An 18,717-nucleotide genomic window follows, 5' to 3' on the forward strand; every position below is an offset into this window, starting at 1 on the left:
CTCAAAAGTCTCAGATTGTGAAATCCAGTGCCTATGTCTGCCCCCTCTACAAGACAAGTGAACGCAAAGGAACCCTTTCCACCACAGGACATTCCACGAATTTTGTCATCGCAATGTCATTGAAAACAGACCAGCCCACCCAGCACTGGATCAAGCGTGGGGTCGCATTGCTTTGCCAGTTGGATGATTAAATTGGACAAATTTAAAAAGTATTTGTAAGACTAAAGAAAACCATTTCTTAAAAATATAAATATTAAATATATTAAATATGTTTATTTAATAATACATTATAGCTTATTTAATGTATATATATATTTAAAAAATCAAGTACCTGCTGTCATTCTGCATAGTGGTCTTTGTGATTGGTTTTGTGTGGTGGTCCTCTCTGTTATGCCACTCTAGTTTGGAATGGAGCCTTCTAAGTGGACCCATAAAGTTACAGACACCTCTGGACGGAAGATGTGAAAAGAAGGGTTCCTTTGAAGCATCTGAAAAACCTTTAAAGTTTTTACTTCCTTCTTTAAGTTATATATATATATATATTATATATATATATTCGTAAGCATGTATGTATTTCCCAAATATATGTGAAATTGAGGGGATTAAATGATAAAACTTAAGAAGTTTTATCTCTTTCATACATGTTAGGTCATTTATTTCTTCCACTTCAGTGATATTTTACTTCCTACTCAACTACCAGAAGTGATTATGCTTGAGCTTTAAAATTGGGCAAGAAACTGTCAATAAGGAAAATACTGAGCCAGTTACAGAGCTATATGTTCATGTATCTAATGCGATGACTTCATTTCTCAAGTGCCCCTGCGAGAAGGAAAGGAGGCTCAAAACTTGCTTTTCAACTGGCTGGAAATGTGAGGTGCTCCCGGCATTATTTTTAACAATTAATATATTACTTAATATGCACTCATAGTATTAGTGTACATTAAAATACTTCAGCAAAAGAAAAATTTCATTTCATCTATTTTTGTGTGTGTAGAGTTAATTCCTTTCTTAGAATTCCAAGGACACTTGAGGCCACCATTCCATAACCCAGAGAAAATACAGGTGCAGCTACCCAAGAAATTTGGATTGTTGAGCAGTCACTACTGATAATTCAGTGACCCGGACTCTTAAGTGGGAAGTAGATTCTACTTTTCAGTGCTATGTGCATGAGTTTTAAGAGAAGGAATTCTCTTCTTGGTCAGCCCCCCCCCCCATAAAAGCTTTTTATTTCAGGAATAAAATATTCTGTCCTTTAAATTTGATGAATGTAGCATAAAGAGGTCATGTTTTCAAACAGAGCTAAACCACATGTAAAAAACAAGGAGAATGTGCCAGACTGTCTCATGATTAGGTATTTATAGTAGAGCTATTAATGGAGTGGTCACTACAGGCGATTGGAGATCCTAAATAGAAATGAAAATTCTGAAGCTTGCATGTGCTAATGCTTAACAGTGAAAGTCTCAGTGCTGTCCTGAAGGAGATAACAAAAGGTGAACCGTCTTTGGTATGTGATCGACCCTATTCCATGCTACAACTTAGTAACTGCCTAGTAAAATACTTTGGTTTTTACTCCTGCTATTGCTGTTCTGTGTCGTAGTTGGAGAGGACATTCATTTCTAGAACATGTTTATTTTTCATGTTTACTATTAAAATGTATTTTCAGCACAGCTGTGTGGGAAAGATGTTCTCTCGGGGAAGTGCTGTGATCACTCAGAAAAACTCACAAGCCAGGATGAGCATTTTGAGTGTTACCATGACACTGCCCTAAGTTTTGTATGAAAGGCTGTGTTTTCTGAATAAGCTTGAAATAAATGGCTACTCATGGAAGCTTCTAATTTGTGTGGGATCTGTAGCAGTCCAAAACCGGGTTTAAGTTAATGGAAAAAAGTTAAATGAATATATTGCTTAATAAATGTGCATTTTCTTCATTTGGCAATCCCATCAACTTTCAGGCTGTCTGACTTTGTTATAATTTAAGACACTCTTTTCACAATCAGAAAAATACCTTGAGTCCTTTGTGCCTTCCAAGTCGGCCTGTCCACGGTTGGCATGGACTATTACCCCAACGACGGGGATGCGGAGGAGGACCTGGACACCCAGCTCACCATCCAGCGGAGTCTGCAGGACGCCCACAAGCCGGGAGCCGCACAGCGCGCAGCTGAGGATGAGAGGTAATGGGTCCCTCCCGGGCACGGTCCTGTTAGGTATTGCACAGGCGAGGCTTGTCAGTGGCATCATTCTACTAGGACAAAGACACAAGAGAGGTGTCGGAAGACAAGGAGCTGTGGTGCACTATCTGTAAGGCAGGATGCCTGCCCAGTCAGGGACAGTTGGAAAAGAACTGAGAATTGAAGCAGTAAAGAAAATAGTTGAAGGAGGCTCGTAGCAAATCTGGGACTGGAAATCAGAAGAAAGAGCGAAAAGAGGAGAAGCAGGGGCCAGGGAAGACCTGTAGCACACCGTGGCTTTGGGGAGCCAGAGACATGCGCACATCCAGCCAAGACCCCCCAGAGAGCCGTCCTGGACCTCCGTGCAGGCGCTGGTCCGCTCAGATCACAAGGGGGAGTTAAGTAAAGGGAAACCCAGAGGACAGCAGTCCCTCTTGAGGTGTGGACTCAGAGTCCTGTCTTGACAAGAGCGGAGAAGGACTAGGGGTCCCTCAGCGGGGAAGGAACTGGCTTCCGGCACTCCACGGGCACGCACATCTGGTGAAACGTGCTGTTGGCTGACCAGGGACCCCAGCCCCCGCCCTGGTGACCACCGTTTTCTCGGGGGTGATGAGCCCGGGTTGCTTGCAGCGGTGACCTCTGCTTTCCTGCTGAAGGGAAGACTGATGAAATGTTTTTTAACCTCAAGATAGTTTATGATTACGGAGATGACAAAGTCCATCAAAACTCACTGATTTTGAAAGATAACACACTCATGGGGTGATCACTGGGTGCGTGCCACACTGCTGAAAAACGCACTTGGTAAACATGAACTCCCTCACGTTCTCACTCTGTGAGGCAGGTGCCGTCGGAGTCTTCAGAGAGAGGTCCAGTGCTGGCAGTGCGCTGAACCACACCCCATTTCTCTACTTCTGTGTCTAATGTAGGAATGATCTCTAAAATAACCTGTAAAGTTTTATAGAGAAATTGGGTCTGTCAGATTCTTTGTTAATTAGTCTTGTGATTGAAATTTAAACATGCAAAACTAAAAAACTCTGAACTCAATTTTAGGTTGAAAGGCATGAGATTGACCAAGTAAAGCATACCTAAATGCTTCAGAGAGACTGAGATGGAGTCTAGTCGTAAATTTCATTTGCTGGACTTGCAAGAGTTGTGTGACACTTAGTAAGTCTTACTGATTTGAAGGAACTAGAAAACTGGAATGTACTTGAGACAGACGTCCAGGTCTTAATTCACGGAGCCTGTGAATATACAACCTTACATGGCAAAGAGGAAGGCCACAGATGGCACTAGGGTGCTGACCACCTGCCTTCAAGATGGGACAAGTAGCCGAGGTTATCCAGGTGGGCCCAGTGGAATCACCAGTGAAAGGGAGGCAGGAGAGAGAACTCAGAAATGGCGGAGAGAGGAGGACTGAGCCAACGCTGCTGGCTCTGAGGTTGCAGGAAGGGGCCCACGAGCCCGGAAACGTGGGGGCCTCTACAAGCTGGAAAAAGGGAAGAAGTGGTCCTCTGGGGCCTCCGGGAGGAACAGGGCCCTGCTGCCTTCTGATTGCAGCCCAGGAGATCCTCTTTGGGTTTCTGAGTCACAGAACTGGAGGATCGGAAGTCGGCGTTGCTTCTGCAGCACTGTCGGCGTTGCTTCTGCAGCACTGAGTGGTGTGTGGTGGTCCCGCACAGTGCCCCCAAAAGAGAAGAGTACTCAGTCTAGGAGCCCAGATCTCAGTTTAAGAGCATTTAACTGAACAGCTCGTTAAGGAGGACAGATCATCTGGGGGAATTGATTCTCTTCAACTGAGTCCATTGAGAAATGAAAGAAAATGGGAAAATGACAGACCTTCTTGGGAAAATGACAGACTATCTAGAAAATAGTCCTAAACAGAACCATAAAATTTCAAATTATTTTATAAAATGTATCACTTAAACTGCTAATAGTGTTTTCTGAGTGTGAATTCGGTTTTTAAAAACCCACACCATGATGACTTCGAGTTTTTAAAAAAATACTCTGTGATTGAATCATTGATATCTTGGGGCCAGTGCTGTGGCTTAGTAGATTAAGCCTGCGCCTGGTGTCTAGTTAAAGTCCCGGCTGCTCCACTTCTGATCCAGCTGCTCGCTAATGCACGTGGGAAAGCAGCAGAGGATAGCCTAAGTTCTTGGGCCCCTGCACCCACGTGGGAGACCCGGAAGAAGCTCCTGGCTTCTGCCCGGACCAGCTCCAGCCATTGGGGCCATCTTGGGAGTGAACCAGCAGATGGAAGACCTCTCTCTCTGTCTGCCTGTCAAGTAAATTAATAAATCTTTAGCATGTGACAGTGAGACTGTGAGAGTTGCAGCCCTAGGCAGGTTTGCTTCAGTTGCGCACACCTGGGGGCTCTCTCCAGGCTGGTACAGTCCTCGCCCTGAGGAAGGCAGGCCAGGAAGGGGGTGCCCGAGGACCAGCCAAGGCCGTGGGATGAGGCCCCAGAGCACCACCAGGAATCACCCAGAGCAGCGCTTCTGTCCCGGTCTCAGTCGTCACCCCACTGGAGGGCTCCATCCTTGGCTAACGAGCGCTGACTCTGGGTTCCACACCCCACTGGCTTTGGGTTTCCGTGGGATGCCTCAGCCCTTCCCTCACACAAGTGTCTCTTCTGCGCAGCTTTCCTTCCGCGGTGAGCGCCGAGTATAAGAAGATAGTTGACAGCATAGAGGCAGTTAAGTACTCTTCCTGTTCTAGCCCCTTGCTCCCCTCTCAGCTCGCAAAACCCAGAAACAGCTGCTCCTAGAGGCTGAGCACTGGGCAGGGCCGACGTGGGCACAACCTGGCCAAGAGCTGCAGCTGCCCATGGGAACCTGCTGCTGGGGCGTGCAGGGGCCCAGGTGGTGTGGCCAGGAGACGGGCTCCGCCCTCCCAAGCCATCTGGACGTGGCTTTGGTAAAAGGCAGTCGTGTCAGCAGCCAGGCCGGCGGGGGTCGGTAGCAGCGCGCCGGATGTGAACCTGCTCTCCTCTGGCCTGCTAACAGGTGAGGAAGACGCACTGTCGCAGCTGGCCCAGCACCACTCGGCTTTCGATGAGGCAGATGGGATGGGGTGGACCCCCCTGCATAAGGCTGCGGCGCAACTCAATAAGAACATTCTGGAGATAACCCTGAAGGGTAAACTGCCTTTACCTCTGGCTGACGCTTCTGAGAGATGAGTCGGGAGCTTATTTGCGTTTGTTAACCCGTGCGCTATGATGAACGTATTTCAGCCTCAGAAGCCAGGGTGTGGGAGCGGCGCACAGAGCAGGGGGAAACACCGCTGTTCCTGGCCGTCAGCCACTGCCTCGTCGAGAACACTGGCTTTCTTCTCATCAATGGCTGCGACCCGGATGCTAAGAACTTCGAAGGCAATTCTCCTCTGCTCACAGGTGAACGAACGCCCTTTCTCGGGAGAGGAGCCTGGGGCTGAGGGCTTCCTCCGTGCCCGCGGGTTTCGGGCAGCTCCTCGTGCCCGCTTGCAGCTCCCGACCTGCCAGGAGCTTTCCCAGGGCCGGCCTGTGCCGAGGACCGGCTTGTTGGTCGCTAGTGTAGACCCGACCTGGGAGGGGAGGGGCGGGGCGGGCAGCCGCCAGGGGGCGCTAGCTGAAAACTGTGGGGCGCAGGCAGCCTCCGGATACCCCCGCAGCGCCCAGCAGGTTTACGCTCAGGGCTGCTTCAAGAGAGGGCCTCTGGAGCAGAGAATTGCAGGTGAGTGCGAGAGTGGCAGATTGAGAACACCTGCGGAATTCAGCAACCATCCGCTGACCTCCACCTCCACCTCCACCACCACCACCACCAGGATTCCAAAAAGCTGGCGGTCAGCAAGAGGCTGAAGACTGTGGCCCTGGGAGCTCCCCAAAACGTGGCCCAAACACACGCTCCACGGTGACACCCACCACCCGCAAGCCCCGCCCACAGGCAGAATTTCCAGCCTGCTCAGATCCTCAACTCTTGAGCACGTAGCCAAGGATTAGCTAAGCAAAGTCCCCCACAGACAAGATAGAGATTATTCTAGAGGAGAGAATTTAGGGAAAATAAACTATAAGGGGAAATCATTAACTTCTCAGAGAGATTAATGAAATAATAGGATGCTATAAGAAATATCAAATAAAAAAGAAATTCATACAAATTATAAATAGGCAAGATAAAAATATCAAAACAGTGCTAGAAGATGGTATTTAGAAAAACTTCCAGGGCCGGCGCCTCGGCTCACTAGGCTAATCCTCCGCCTAGCGGCGCCGGCACACCGGGTTCTAGTCCCGGTCGGGGCGCCGGATTCTGTCCTGGTTGCCCCTCTTCCAGGCCAGCTCTCTGCTGTGGCCAGGGAGTGCAGTGGAGGATGGCCCAAGTGCTTGGGCCCTGCACCCCATGGGAGACCAGGAAAAGCACCTGGATCCTGGCTCCTGCCATCGGATCAGTGCGGTGCGCCGGCCGCGGCGGCCATTGGAGGGTGAACCAATGGAAAAGGAAGACCTTTCTCTCTGTCTCTCTCTCTCACTGTCCACTCTGCCTGTCAAAAAAAAAAAAAAAAAAAAAAAAGAAAAGAAAAGAAAAGAAAAACTTCCAGAAGAAAAAGATAGGAAATGGAAAATCGGGGTCTGCGCTATGGCATAATGGGCTAAATTTCAGCTTGTGGCACCAGCATCCCATATGGGCACCAGTTCAAGTCCCAGCTGCTCCTCTTCCAATCCAGCTCCCTGCTATGGCCTGGGAATGCAGAAGACAGCCCAAGTCCTTGGGCCCCTGTACCCATGTAGGAGACCCGGAAGAAGCTCCTGGCTCCTGGCTTTGGATTGGCTCAGCTCCAGCCGGTGCAGCCATTTGGGGAGTGAACCAGCAGATCAAAGACTTTCTCTCTCTCTCTCTCTCTCTCTCTCTGCAATTCTGCCTCTCAAATAAATAATTTAAAATATTTAAAAAAAATTAGAAGGATGATCCAAGGTGAGCAAGATGCGAATAGCAGGAGTGATGAAAAGATAACAGACAAGATGGAGACAGCCTCGCAGGGATGAACTAAGTCAAGACAAAGGTGTGTGTAAGAAAGGACAAGCTGAGCGCGCTCAGTGAATTCAAGATCCAACATCTGGGACACTTTTGTTTGCCGTCTTAGAGGGGTGGCAGTTCTTTCTTTTTTTTTTTTTAAGATTATTTATTTATTTATTTATTTGAAAGTCAAAGTTACACAGAGAAAGAAGGAGAGGCAGAAAGAGAGAGAGGTCTTCATCCGCTGATTCACTCCCCAGTTGGCCACAATGGCTGGAGCTGCGCTGATCTGAAGCCAGGAGCCAGGAGCCTCCTCCAGGTCTCCCATGTGAGTGCAGGGGCCCAAGGACTTGGACCATCCTCTACTGCTTTCCCAGGCCATAGCAGAGAGCTGGATCGGAAGTGGTACAGCCTGGACTTGAACCGGCAGGTGGCAGCTTTACCCACTATGCCACAGTGCTGGCCCTAGGTTGCAGTACTTCCTACAGCACATTATGCACAAGAGGTTCTTAGCATTTCGAATGCGCACTGGCATCTAGAATGATTCCCCACACATCCCTCGTCGCAATAATCAGTAACTGGAGAGCTTGGATAAAATTAGGTGTTTTAAGATCTTGAAGGACTAAGGGTAATCATCCAGTTGGGAATTAATAGCATAAATGCAGAAAAGCTAGTTATCAGAGAATTTTGGTTAATAAAGTGATTCAGAATAACTTCTAAGAAACTGCATTTATTTTAAAATCTCAATTATTATTTAGAAATAAATGCAGATAGCTAAGGTTAGCAAACATCTCAAAGAGGTGAAATTATGGCTCTCTTATCTTTTCTACCTATATAGTCTAACTGTATTGAACAGAAGTTCCTGTTGTCATTTTTTAAAAAAAAAAAAAAGAAAAGAAAAAGCGTTTTAAAAATAGCTACCCAGTCACCTGGGGCGAAGAGAAGCTTCCACAAGATAGCTGAGAAAGAGGGGAAAAAGAAATGTGACAGATACAAAAGATGAGAGATCAGAGTGGTGTCAGCCTTCTCACAGGCGACTAGGAGCTTGTGAAACTGGTGCAGGACAGGCTTACAAATTCTGAAGGAAAACTGTTTCCAACTGAAATTCCACATTTAGCCAAACTCAAACAAGATGATGGATGACAGATGTATTAAAAAAAAAAAGAGCTTGGTGTCCAGGAAGCAGGATCCCACTGAAGAGGTAGGCAGCTGAGATCCCCCCCAGCCAGGGTGACGGTGGCCGGTGCCCGTGGCACGCGACACGTTACAGAGCCCCAGGACCTGGCTGGAACAGTCAAGAGCCCCGTGCAGAGACGGCTTCAAGACCACGGTGGGACAGGAACGAATGCCTTGAAAGCGCACTTAAGATGGTTTAGAGTTTGGGATTGAATTCATGATAAGCGAATTGAAAACTAAGCTATTGAAATGTCAAGTTAACCGGGAAAACAAAAAGGGGAATAGGAAAAGCAGCCTGATTGTGGTCCAGCTTTGAACAGCAGGCATGATCATCACAAGGTAAACAATAGAGAAAAATTCTGCTCTGAATGTCTTAGACGGTTGGTGGATGAGCCAGGTACAGCTGTGTGAGTGGAGGAGGAGAAAACAAGTTAGAGCCTCACTTTCCATAGTGAGGCGGCATTAGGTTAGACCCACACCGGAAAATACAACCAAGTAGCAGTGCAAGCAGGTTGTTAATGCCAAAGAAGGAGAAGGAACACAGGGCAGGGGAGGAGGCCGGAGTAATCCACTCTGTTCAAACCTTGCACGGGTGTGAGTGATCAAGGAAGACAAGAAAGAGCAAAGAGCACAGCCGCGGAGCAGGCGAGGGTGCAGATGTGGGCCCTGCCCAGCATCTTCCAAGATGCTCCCTTGGGCTTTCAATTGAAGAGAAAACACAGGCAGAGGAGCCTACTACAGAACAGCTCGCAAGCTACCAAACCCCCGAGAGTGAGAAGAAATCTGGTTCAGGTCTGACTTCTCTGAATCGGTGTCCTTGTGTGTAAGATAGGGAATCGGGGTAGTTACCTGGTGTGGGAGTAAAAGCCACGTGTGAAAAAAACAGGAAAACAGGAATCTGGGGCTGGTGCTGTGTCACAGCAGGTAAAGCTGCTGCTTGGAGTGCTAGCATCCCATATGGGCACAGGTTCAAGTTCTAGCTGCTCCACTTCCGATCCAGCTCTCTGCTAGGGCCTGGGAAAGCAGTAGAAGATGGCCCAAGTCCTTGGGCCCCTGCACCCAAATGGGAGACCCAAAAGAAACTCCTGGCTCTTAGTTTCAGATCGACACAGCTCTAGCCATTGCAGCCATTTGCGGAGTGAACCAGCGGATGGAATACTCGCTCTAGCTTTGCCTCTGCCTCTTTCTAACTCTGCCTTTCAAATCAATGAATAAATCTTTAAAAAAAAAAAAAAAGAATTCTCAGAGTCCTCAGTGCACCAATGTGCAAAGTCAATCTTAAAGGGGCCTTTATTTATTTATTTAAAAGATTTATCTGTATGCTTGAAAGTGTTACAAAGAGAGAGGGAGAGACAGACATATGGGCCATCTGCTCGTTCACTCCACAGATGGCCTCAATGGCCGGGGCTGGGCCAGCCGAAACCAGGAGCTTCACCTCGGTCTTCCACGTGGGTGGCAGGAGCCCAGACACTTGGGCTGTCCTCCACTGCTTTCTCAGGTGCGTTAGCAGGGAGCAGGATCAGAAGCAGGAGTGCCCATAAGGGGTGCTGGCGTGGCAGGCAGCAACCTCAGCCACTATGCCACAGTGCGAGTCTCTATTTTTCTAACTACATGATCGTTAGATCATTGTCTTCAGAGACCCTCCAGGGGCTTTCTGTGAGTACGTTTGGAGAAACACAAGCCAAAACCCTATTTTCTCTGGGCTCAACCACTCCCCCAAACACGCAGATCAAACTTACACATTAGTCATTGATTAGCTGAGGTAGGTGCTGTTGCTATCTTGGCTTTTCTTTGTAACCATCCGTGGAGCTGGTACTGTGGCATAGAAGTTTAAGTCTGCATCTCATGGGCACTGGTTCTAGTCCCAGCTGCTCCACTTTCAATCCAGCTCCCTGCTAATATGCATGGAAAAGTAGCAGAAGATGGCCTGAGTACTTGGGCCCCTACATCCTTGGGGAAGACCCAGAAGAAGCTCCTGGCTTCTGTATCTCTACCTTTCAAATAAATCTTTTGAGGAGAGAGAGAGACAGAGACAGAGAGAGACAGGGGAGGGAGAGAGAGAGAGACAGAGAGAGAGAGAGAGAGACTGGTGGCAGCATTGCCAGGACTGTCCTGAGGACTTAAGGTACCATTTTTCAAGAGAATTAAGATGACAGGTGAGCATGTGTTCATGTATTTCAACCTTGTAGGCAGACAGGTAGACAATGATTTGTCATGACTTACAAACAAATAGTCCATTGATGTAAAGTACTATTACTATTATGTGCTGCGTGCCTTGTTTTACAATCTGTCTCCTAAACACAGTGCTGGAGCATGGGGCAGGCATGGTGGTATAGCGCCAAAACTGCTGCCTGGGACCCCCACACCCCATGGTACAGTGCCTGCTTGAGCTCTGCTTCCAGTCCAGCTGCCTACTGACGTGTATGTGCCCCGGGAGGCCACAGGTGATGGCTGAAGTACTTAAGTCCCCACCACCTATATGGGAGACCCGGATGGAGTTCCAGGCTCCTCATTTCTCACTGTTGTAGGCATTTGGGGGAACAAATAGCATATGAAAGATTCATCTCTCTCCCTAATAATAATAATAATGGAGTACGGGGGTAGGTAGAACAGCTCCTGAGAGGCCTGAAGGAAGGGTAGGAATTAGACCTGTAGGTCAAGATAGCAATTGGAACGCCAGAACCCCTCATCGGAGTGCCCGGGTTGAAGTCCAAGCTCTGCCTCCAATTCCAGCTTCCTGCTCACGTGCACTCCGGGAGGCAGCAGTGATGGCTCCAGTACCGGGGTCTCTGCCACCCGAGTAGGACACCTGATGGAGATCTGGGCTCCTGGCTGTTGGAGGCATTGGGAGAGTGAACCGGCAGATGGAAGATCTCTGTATTTCTGCTTTCAAATACCCTAATTTAAAACAAGCAAACACATGTCTGGGGGCACCAGCCAACTTGATACTCTTTCTTTCTATTTGAATATTAACACGTCCACCTTGCTTCTAATTTCCCAGCTGTTCTGCGTGACTCCTACGACGTGGTCGCCCTGCTCATCAGCCACAGAGCCAACGTCAACCTGCGCTGTGCCAACGAGAGGACAGCTCTGCACGAGGCAGCCAAACTGGGCCGACGGGACATGGTGAAGCTGCTGCTGGCTTCCGGGGCGCACCCCGATGCGCGGAGCTCCTACGGATTCACCCCTCTCGCTCTGGCTGCCCAAGGTGGCCACACTGAAGTCATGGAGATGCTACTGCAGAAAGGCAAGGCTTCCGTGCCAGTGCGCACGCTCCCGGGCTAACGTACCACGGGCTCTCCTCGTGATGGAGAGCTTCAAAATAGCAGAAGCTCACTTCTGTAAGCCTGAAGGGAATGTCTGGGAGGAGTATGTGCTGCTGTTGGCTCCTGCAAAGCCTAAAATGGAGATTTTCCTTTCTGGTGTGTCGTCGTTTCCCTAAGAGTACAGGGACACAGGCTCCTCCTGTCCTCTCACCGTGCTAAGAGGAAGGGTTCTATTTTTTTACTTTTTCATGGTGTTAGCCTTTACTAGAATCATGAAATCAAAGACCTTGCAAACTCCCCACATGTTCTCCCTGCATAAGCTAAGTTGTAAGGCAGTTTCATGTCATCAAATGCCTTTAGATTCTGGGAAATTCTTCCTAATTTCTTGTCTTTGGGTTCCAATTCTTCACTCAATAACCAAAACTCCAAGAGAAGGGGAAGCCAACCAGTGCTTACTGAGAAGGTTCTGAGTGACAGGGATGAAACTACCCGTCTCTTAAGACCTGGGAGGCGGGTGTATCCTCATTGTGCATTGGAGGGAAGGAAAGGTCAGATACCGAGCTGGAGGCGGGACTTCCCTCCCAACACAGCCTCCAGCCCTGAAGCCACTTTAGATCCTGGTTTAACTCGCAGGGAATCTTTGCTCAGAGAACTTTGGCACTTACTGTCTCTGAGGGGTGCTCCACTGATGACACGGTTGGATGAAGCAATGCAGTATCTGAAGCTTTTTTGAAAGACGTGAACTTGTAACCAGACTGAACAATGTCCTCATAGCAAAATTGCCTTCTTTCTCCTCCCTATTCCAGAAGCTCGCTCCCTCGCTCCCTCTCTCCTGCACATTCACTCTCTCCACTCCTTTGTAAGACAGTCCTGGTCTCTCCTATTCTAGATGGCGAGGACTCCTGCATTCCACAACAACCTTGAGATTTTGATTTTTCCTAAATCTTTGCTCTCCCGTGTGGGAAGCTGGTTTCCGGTGTTTGGCCACCAGACACTTAAAGTAGGATGTTTACAAGGAATGGCCTAAGAAATGTCTTCAGTCATTTGCTCGAAAAACAAAGTCAACACTGGACCTTTCACCTTTGAGGAGGGAGGACCCTTTTGTATAGATTATTGATTAAAATACAGAAACTCACAAGAAGCAACAGATAACAACTCCTGTATCCTTGAAAGAGACAAGTATTGGTTCACCGCAGTGAGGCCGGAAACGAGCATTTCCCCACACGGCCCCTTGACAAAGCAGTGTGCACAAAGGGACACAGATAGTAACCGGGAGAGCCAGCCATTGAAGCCACATCTGTCTGATGGCAGATGCCATTGCCTAGCGAGGCCGGAGTGGCAATGTGGCATCACAGAAACGATTCTGGGTCCAGGAGACCTGTGCTCGGCTTACTGGTGTGTGTGTTTGGAGAAGAGCCTGAGTTCTTCGTTTTTAAAGTAAGGGCCCTAGAACTTCGGGGATTGTTGTAACACTGGGAAGTTCTGCACCTGGAAGCACATGATCAGTGCTCGGGAAATGGAGGCTCCTTAGACTTAATGCATTCTAGGAATGGGGTTCTCGGGCAGCCACTGCACCCTGAAGACTTAGGGAGTCTGTTTAAAGTCATCACATCTGTGAATATACCCAGAATGCTCTCATCAACTTTGTCCATGTACTGAGCAGTCTTCAGCAACTGACCCAGCATCCTGTCCCCTTCTTCCACCTCCCAGCTCCCTTCACACCTCAGCCAGAGCCCCCCTAGGCAACAGTCTGTCTTCTTACGCACACCACTCCTGTGACACTTAGCATACAGGGCTCTACAGTTCACCTTTTAGCTGTCAGCCACTTGCAGCTTCAATTAAAAACAACTGCAGTATGTCTGACTGTGAAGTCCCTGAGAACGGGTGAAAACTGAACAAAGGCACTTTTCCACCAAAACACCATCATCAGCTGGCATGGAGATACAGCTCAGGATTTTAGTCCTATGTGATGAGTTAAGGGGGCTTTTGTAGGCTGGCCCAAAAAGTTAAACTACCTTTTATGAAAGTCTTTCTATTGGAATTGTCACGTTTGAAACAAATAATATTACTGAAAGCCAATTTACTCATGTTGGAAACTACTTGAAGTATTTTCTTGCTTTATCAGCTGGTTTGTAAATTGCTTAGAGCACGAGGTACACACTTTCTTGGATTCTTAGCGCTTTGTAGAGTAGGTGCTCAGTTACTGCATTGTGGCCGTGGCGATGTATTTTTAAGGTTGCCTAAGCAAGACAGTGGAAAATAATTTTTGCTAAAAAGACTCCCTCTTCCTAGGAGCTAACGCTCATGGTCAGGCGTCTGATTCTTCTTCCATCCTGCTGGAAGCTGCTAGAGGAGGAAACCCAGACTCTGTGACTCTCTTGCTCGAGTATGGAGCTGATGCCAACATCCCCAAGAACTCGGGTCACCTGCCCATCCATGTGGCTGCCGACAGGGGCCACCTATTGTAAGTTCAATTCCATTACTGTAAATAACAGATACAAGAGCCATAGTTCTCATGTTTTGTATGAAAGAGACAGAGATCTTCCAGGCCCTGGTTCACTCCCCCAGTCTAATAGCAGGGGCTCGGTCAAGTTGAAGCCAGGAGCCAGGGACTCAATCTGAGGCTCCCCCATGGGTGTGGGAACCCAGGGGGTTGAAGCCAGGAGCCATGAAGTCAATCTGAGGCTCCCACAGGGGTGCCAGGGACCTGAATGGTGAAGCCCTCTCATTCCCAGGACACGCATTTAGCAGGAAGCTGGACTTAGAAGCAGAGCCAGGACTTGAACCCAAGCACCCTGAAATAGGATGCATGGGTTACCAAGTGGTGTCTTACTCACCATGCCAGACTCCACACACCACACACTTTATGTTCTTTATCTCTCTAAGGGTACGAAATTCTTGACCAGCTGGAGAGTGAAGCCAAGTCCTATCTGTAGCCACTGAAAGGACCAAGAGCTATTTTTTCATGAGGTCTGAAATGACAGGCTAATTCAGAGTCTTACAACCTAGAGAGTAAGTCAGCAGCACCTGGTATCTGAGCTTTTGGATAAAGAAGCTATGCTTTTTTTGTTGGAGAAATCTAAATACCACTTGATAGTAAAACCATCAGTGTCAATATAAAATAATCATAGGCTGGTCAAGGCTGCAGCTTGGCAAATATGATTTTGAAATGCACTTTGAAATTCTTTCTCAGAGCTCTAAAGATGTTGGTTCCAGTTACAAATCTTGCTGCCATTAAGCAGAGCGGGATCAGTCCAGTTCACTGCGCTGCAGCAGGGGCACACCCTCAGTGCCTGGAACTTCTCATCCAAGCTGGATTCGACGTGAATTTCATGCTAGATCAGAGAATTCGCAAACACTACGATGACCAAAGAAAGTCGGCTTTGTATTTCGCGGTGTCAAACGGCGACCTCTCTTCAGTGAAGCTGCTTCTGAGTGCGGGAGCTCTGCCTAATCAAGACCCAGTGAACTGCCTGCAGATAGCCCTCAGAATGGGCAACTACGAGCTGATAAGCCTGCTGCTGAGGCACGGGGCCAACGTGAATTACTTCTGCAGGGTCAACCCCCTGCATTTCCCGTCAGCACTGCAGTACACGCTCAAAGACGAAGTCATGCTCAGGATGCTGTTAAATTACGGGTACGATATTGAGCTGTGCTTCGACTGTCCTCACGGGGACAAAGTTCACCCTTTATATAGTTTTGAAGGCTGGACCTCTACAGTTATCAAAGACACCATGGTAAGTCCCCGTCAGCTGCCTTACCTCGCGGTCGCGATCTGTAGCTCTGGACCCCCAGCAATGGAAGCTCATGGCTGGAAAGATTCTAGTGTGACAAACATGTGGTAAAATGACTCCATGATGAAGACAATAGTGCAGAGGTAAAAGGTACAGGAGGTTGAGGAAGCAGTGCTGCGAGTCTGCCGAGCCTTGCTGGGGAGTTTTATGAAAGCAGCACAACCCTAGTCAAGTGTCATGCTCAAACTGGCCTTTTTCTTTGAGCTATCTGGCCAAAATGCTTCTGATATCTCCACCCTTACATGTGTGGCTCTTTCATGGTTCCCGTGTTATTAAATGGTTTTCTTTGGTAACCTGATGAAAAGGTGGTCAAGAAATGAACTTAGTGGACTGGACATCTCACTTGCTGTCCTCACGCCACACTCCTGGTTCTCCCCACCCTGAGGGGTGACTGCTGCGTGCCCGACTTGAGTTCTCTCCTGATTTCAAATGGCTCCTGCTCTTCAGGCCTCATTTCAGGCACCAGCTCCCAGGAGAGGCCCTGCCCTGTCTCCCATGTTCTAGGTAGCTCCACTCCCCCATCATTCTCACATGCTGCACATTTCTTTCACAGTGCTTATCACTAAGAGGACCATTTTAATATTGTATCGATACACTGAATATAAACATTTGCTCACTCCTTTCCTGTTTACAGATCTGCTTAGCATACAATGGATACTCTTTAAGTACTTGAATTAACAGCATCAAGATTTGAAAACAGAAATGAGCAGGCAAGTGGGTAGCCTAGTGGTTAAGATGCCCACATCCCACCTCAAGAGTACCTGTACTCAATACCTAGCTCCAGCTTGCTACTTAGGCAGACCCTCGAAGGCAGCACACGATGGCTCACTGGGTCCTTCCACCCAGGCTGGAGACCTGGATTGCATTCCCAGCTCCTGGCTCTGCCCCTAGCTCCAGCCTCCTCCCTGTTCTGGCCCAATCCCAGTCTCCAGCAACTATAGGCATGTAGGTAGAGAACCTGGATGGGAGTGCTCTCCTATTTCTCTCATTTAAAAAAAAAAAAAGTTTTTTTTAAATGAAATGCTGAAAGAACACTATGAATCAGTTTTTAAGACAGGCAAACTATTTAATATGATGTATTATCTTCAGATGATTGATATAGGGCTTTGTTTCTACATCATTAACTTGGCATTTAGAAATACATGTTGGATTATTTCTTGATTGTTCGTAGGGTACTAACTTCTCTCTTGGGCATCTTACCTAAAAGCACTTATGTGCAGAAACTGTCGTACCCCTCACACGGCAGGGTAGGATTAGGTTATAAATGGCAGAAAACCCTGAGATAAGAATAACTTTAACAAGATGGCTCATTGCCTTCTCATATCCCAGAAGTGTCAGTCCTGTCGCATGGCTTCACGAGTCCCAGAATAAACTCACATCCACATTTGAGGAAGGAGCACAAACCATGCCCTGCTGAGAGCTGCTCCCACTTCCACTGAAAAAATCTCTCTGGCTACAAGGTAGTCAGGTGGCCACACGTAGGTGCGAGTGAAGCTAGAAAGGAGATCTTTATTCTAGAAGCCAGCTGACTGAAGAGGTTAACAGAGATTATGGAAGTCACTGTCATACAGTAAATGCATCTTTTATGTGTAGAGTTCTGAAGGCACAGGTATTAGAACAGAGCTTCTTGTGCAGCGCCTTAGTCTGTGACTGAGGAACGTGAGACTTTGGACCACTACGCTAACCACACATCCCTGGCGCCTTCCACTGACTTTGACGGTGTTGTGATTCTCCCCTCAGTTCTGTGAAGTAATGACGTTGTCATGGCTGCAGCATCTCTCTGGGAAGGTTGTTCGAGTGATGCTTGATTATGTTGATCAAGTTCAGATCTGTTCAAAGTTAAAAGCTGTGCTCCAGAAACAGGGGATCTGGTCAGAGATCCATTTTATCTTGAGTGAGTATCTTTCCTGTAGAAAACTCTTACTGAAATACCAACTGTAACTCTCACTTTGATTTTTAGAACACTTGTCTCTTCTGGTTAAAAGCTTGACCTAAAGAAGTCAGAAAAATGCTATTCTATCTTTTAAGTGTTACTATTATTTACAACTAAATTTATATAACAGCCATTTCCCAATAGATAATGTTAGATAACCGCTTATTATATAAGCAGGTAACACTTTTTTCCCAATCCAGCTAAACTGTGACCATGTGATGAGAAAAAGCTATGATCTAAATTTATAGAGGGTATCAAATGACCCTTCCCCAAACAAAATGCTTCCAAAGTAGCACACTGGATCAAATATTTCATTTCTCCATCGGTGGTGATGTTCAAGTATAGCAAATAAAAAGCTTGGTAGCTTAAGTATTAAATGTATCAAATCATTTGATAATATTTACTAGCTAAACCCTAGGGTCACTAAAACCTACTCTTTTTCCTTTTAGTTAATGTGCCTATTTCTTTTATTTTTAGCAAACCCTCGCCCACTAAAACATTTGTGCCGCCTAAAGATCCGGAAGTGCATGGGACGTCTACATTTGCGATGCCCCGTCTTCATGTCATTTCTTCCACTACCCAATCGTCTAAAAGCGTACGTCCTTTACAAAGAATATGACCTTTATGGACAAGGAATTTTTACAGGAACTTGGTAATCAAGCTGCTCCAGAGGAAAAGGTAAAAGTATGCAGCTGTATTTCTTAAAGTATGAATCAAATGTAGTTTATACCCTGTAAAATGTTGCTCTGAACATAGCCTTTCAACCTACAAATGGCTAGCATTGTAAGGCATAATTTAAAATCACCCAAACTCAAATACAAATTTCAATTAAATACACCTGGTCCAATTCCATATTGATCTTAAGCATACAAACTCAATTTCTGTGTGCTCAAATTAGATGCCATCTCTGACAATTCAATTTTTTATGGAGAACATCATCTGCATCTTAGAGACTGGACTGGAGGTAGGCTTACCCCAGTCTGTGACGTAGAAGCCAGCTGTTCTTGTGCAAAAGTCCTAAAACCAATATAGTCTGATAGTATTTCCTTGCAGAGTCTAGTACAAAGATGGGGTAATTCAGTTAATTGACACAGAACCTTCCAGTGAAATTCCCACAGTGTCCCTTCTCCCCACAATGCCCTCGTTATGGCTGCTGGGATGGGAACTGAAAGTGTTTTCAAACATCTGGTAACTTATGGCTTCTGCAATGAACCTAGCCTGGTACCTGAAAGGGCAGGGTTCACAGAGCAGCAGTTCTAAGATGATGGTTTAAAACATCATCCCATACGAAAATGCAAGTGAGCATCCGGTACTAAATTAAATCTTCCTGTATTCTATGTTGCATGCAAGTGCAGGTTTCTCCATGTGGAAAGTGAAGAAAATTGACATTCATTC

At 47.1% G+C, this 18,717-nt stretch overlaps 2 protein-coding genes across 14 annotated transcripts in view; both read left to right on the top strand.

Annotated features, from left to right (window-relative positions):
- The window catches only part of DNAH12 (dynein axonemal heavy chain 12), a 209,048-nt gene extending 207,103 nt beyond the window's left edge, over positions 1 to 1,945 (top strand). Inside the window, exon 74 of the mRNA XM_051852268.3 lies at positions 1 to 1,945. Within this exon, the coding sequence (XP_051708228.3) occupies positions 1 to 191 (191 nt within the window). The 3' untranslated portion in view covers positions 192 to 1,945.
- Positions 1,350 to 18,717, top strand: part of ASB14 (ankyrin repeat and SOCS box containing 14) — a 27,977-nt gene continuing 10,609 nt past the window's right edge. For 3 of the 13 annotated variants that reach the window (XR_016214768.1, XR_016214770.1, XM_089306048.1), the window contains exons 1-10: positions 1,384 to 1,504; positions 2,030 to 2,171; positions 4,809 to 4,863; positions 5,174 to 5,305; positions 5,401 to 5,559; positions 11,331 to 11,576; positions 13,888 to 14,059; positions 14,789 to 15,332; positions 17,130 to 17,283; positions 17,800 to 18,000. Coding sequence is in view for 6 of the 13 variants with exons in the window: in XM_089306048.1 (XP_089162174.1) it covers positions 5,236 to 5,305; positions 5,401 to 5,559; positions 11,331 to 11,576; positions 13,888 to 14,059; positions 14,789 to 15,332; positions 17,130 to 17,283; positions 17,800 to 17,978 (1,524 nt within the window). In the remaining 7 variants the exon portion in view is untranslated. Of the gene's footprint in view, positions 1,505 to 1,997; positions 2,172 to 4,808; positions 4,864 to 5,170; positions 5,306 to 5,400; positions 5,560 to 11,330; positions 11,577 to 13,887; positions 14,060 to 14,788; positions 15,333 to 17,129; positions 17,284 to 17,799; positions 18,001 to 18,717 lie in introns of all 13 variants that reach the window. The other 10 variants (XR_016214767.1, XR_016214769.1, XM_089306047.1 and 7 more) reach the window with 5 other exon arrangements.

The sequence above is a fragment of the Oryctolagus cuniculus genome, chromosome 10 (assembly GCF_051225735.1).
Source record: "Oryctolagus cuniculus isolate XC-2025 breed Fujian yellow rabbit chromosome 10, ASM5122573v1, whole genome shotgun sequence".
NCBI classification, from domain to species: Eukaryota; Metazoa; Chordata; class Mammalia; order Lagomorpha; family Leporidae; genus Oryctolagus; species Oryctolagus cuniculus.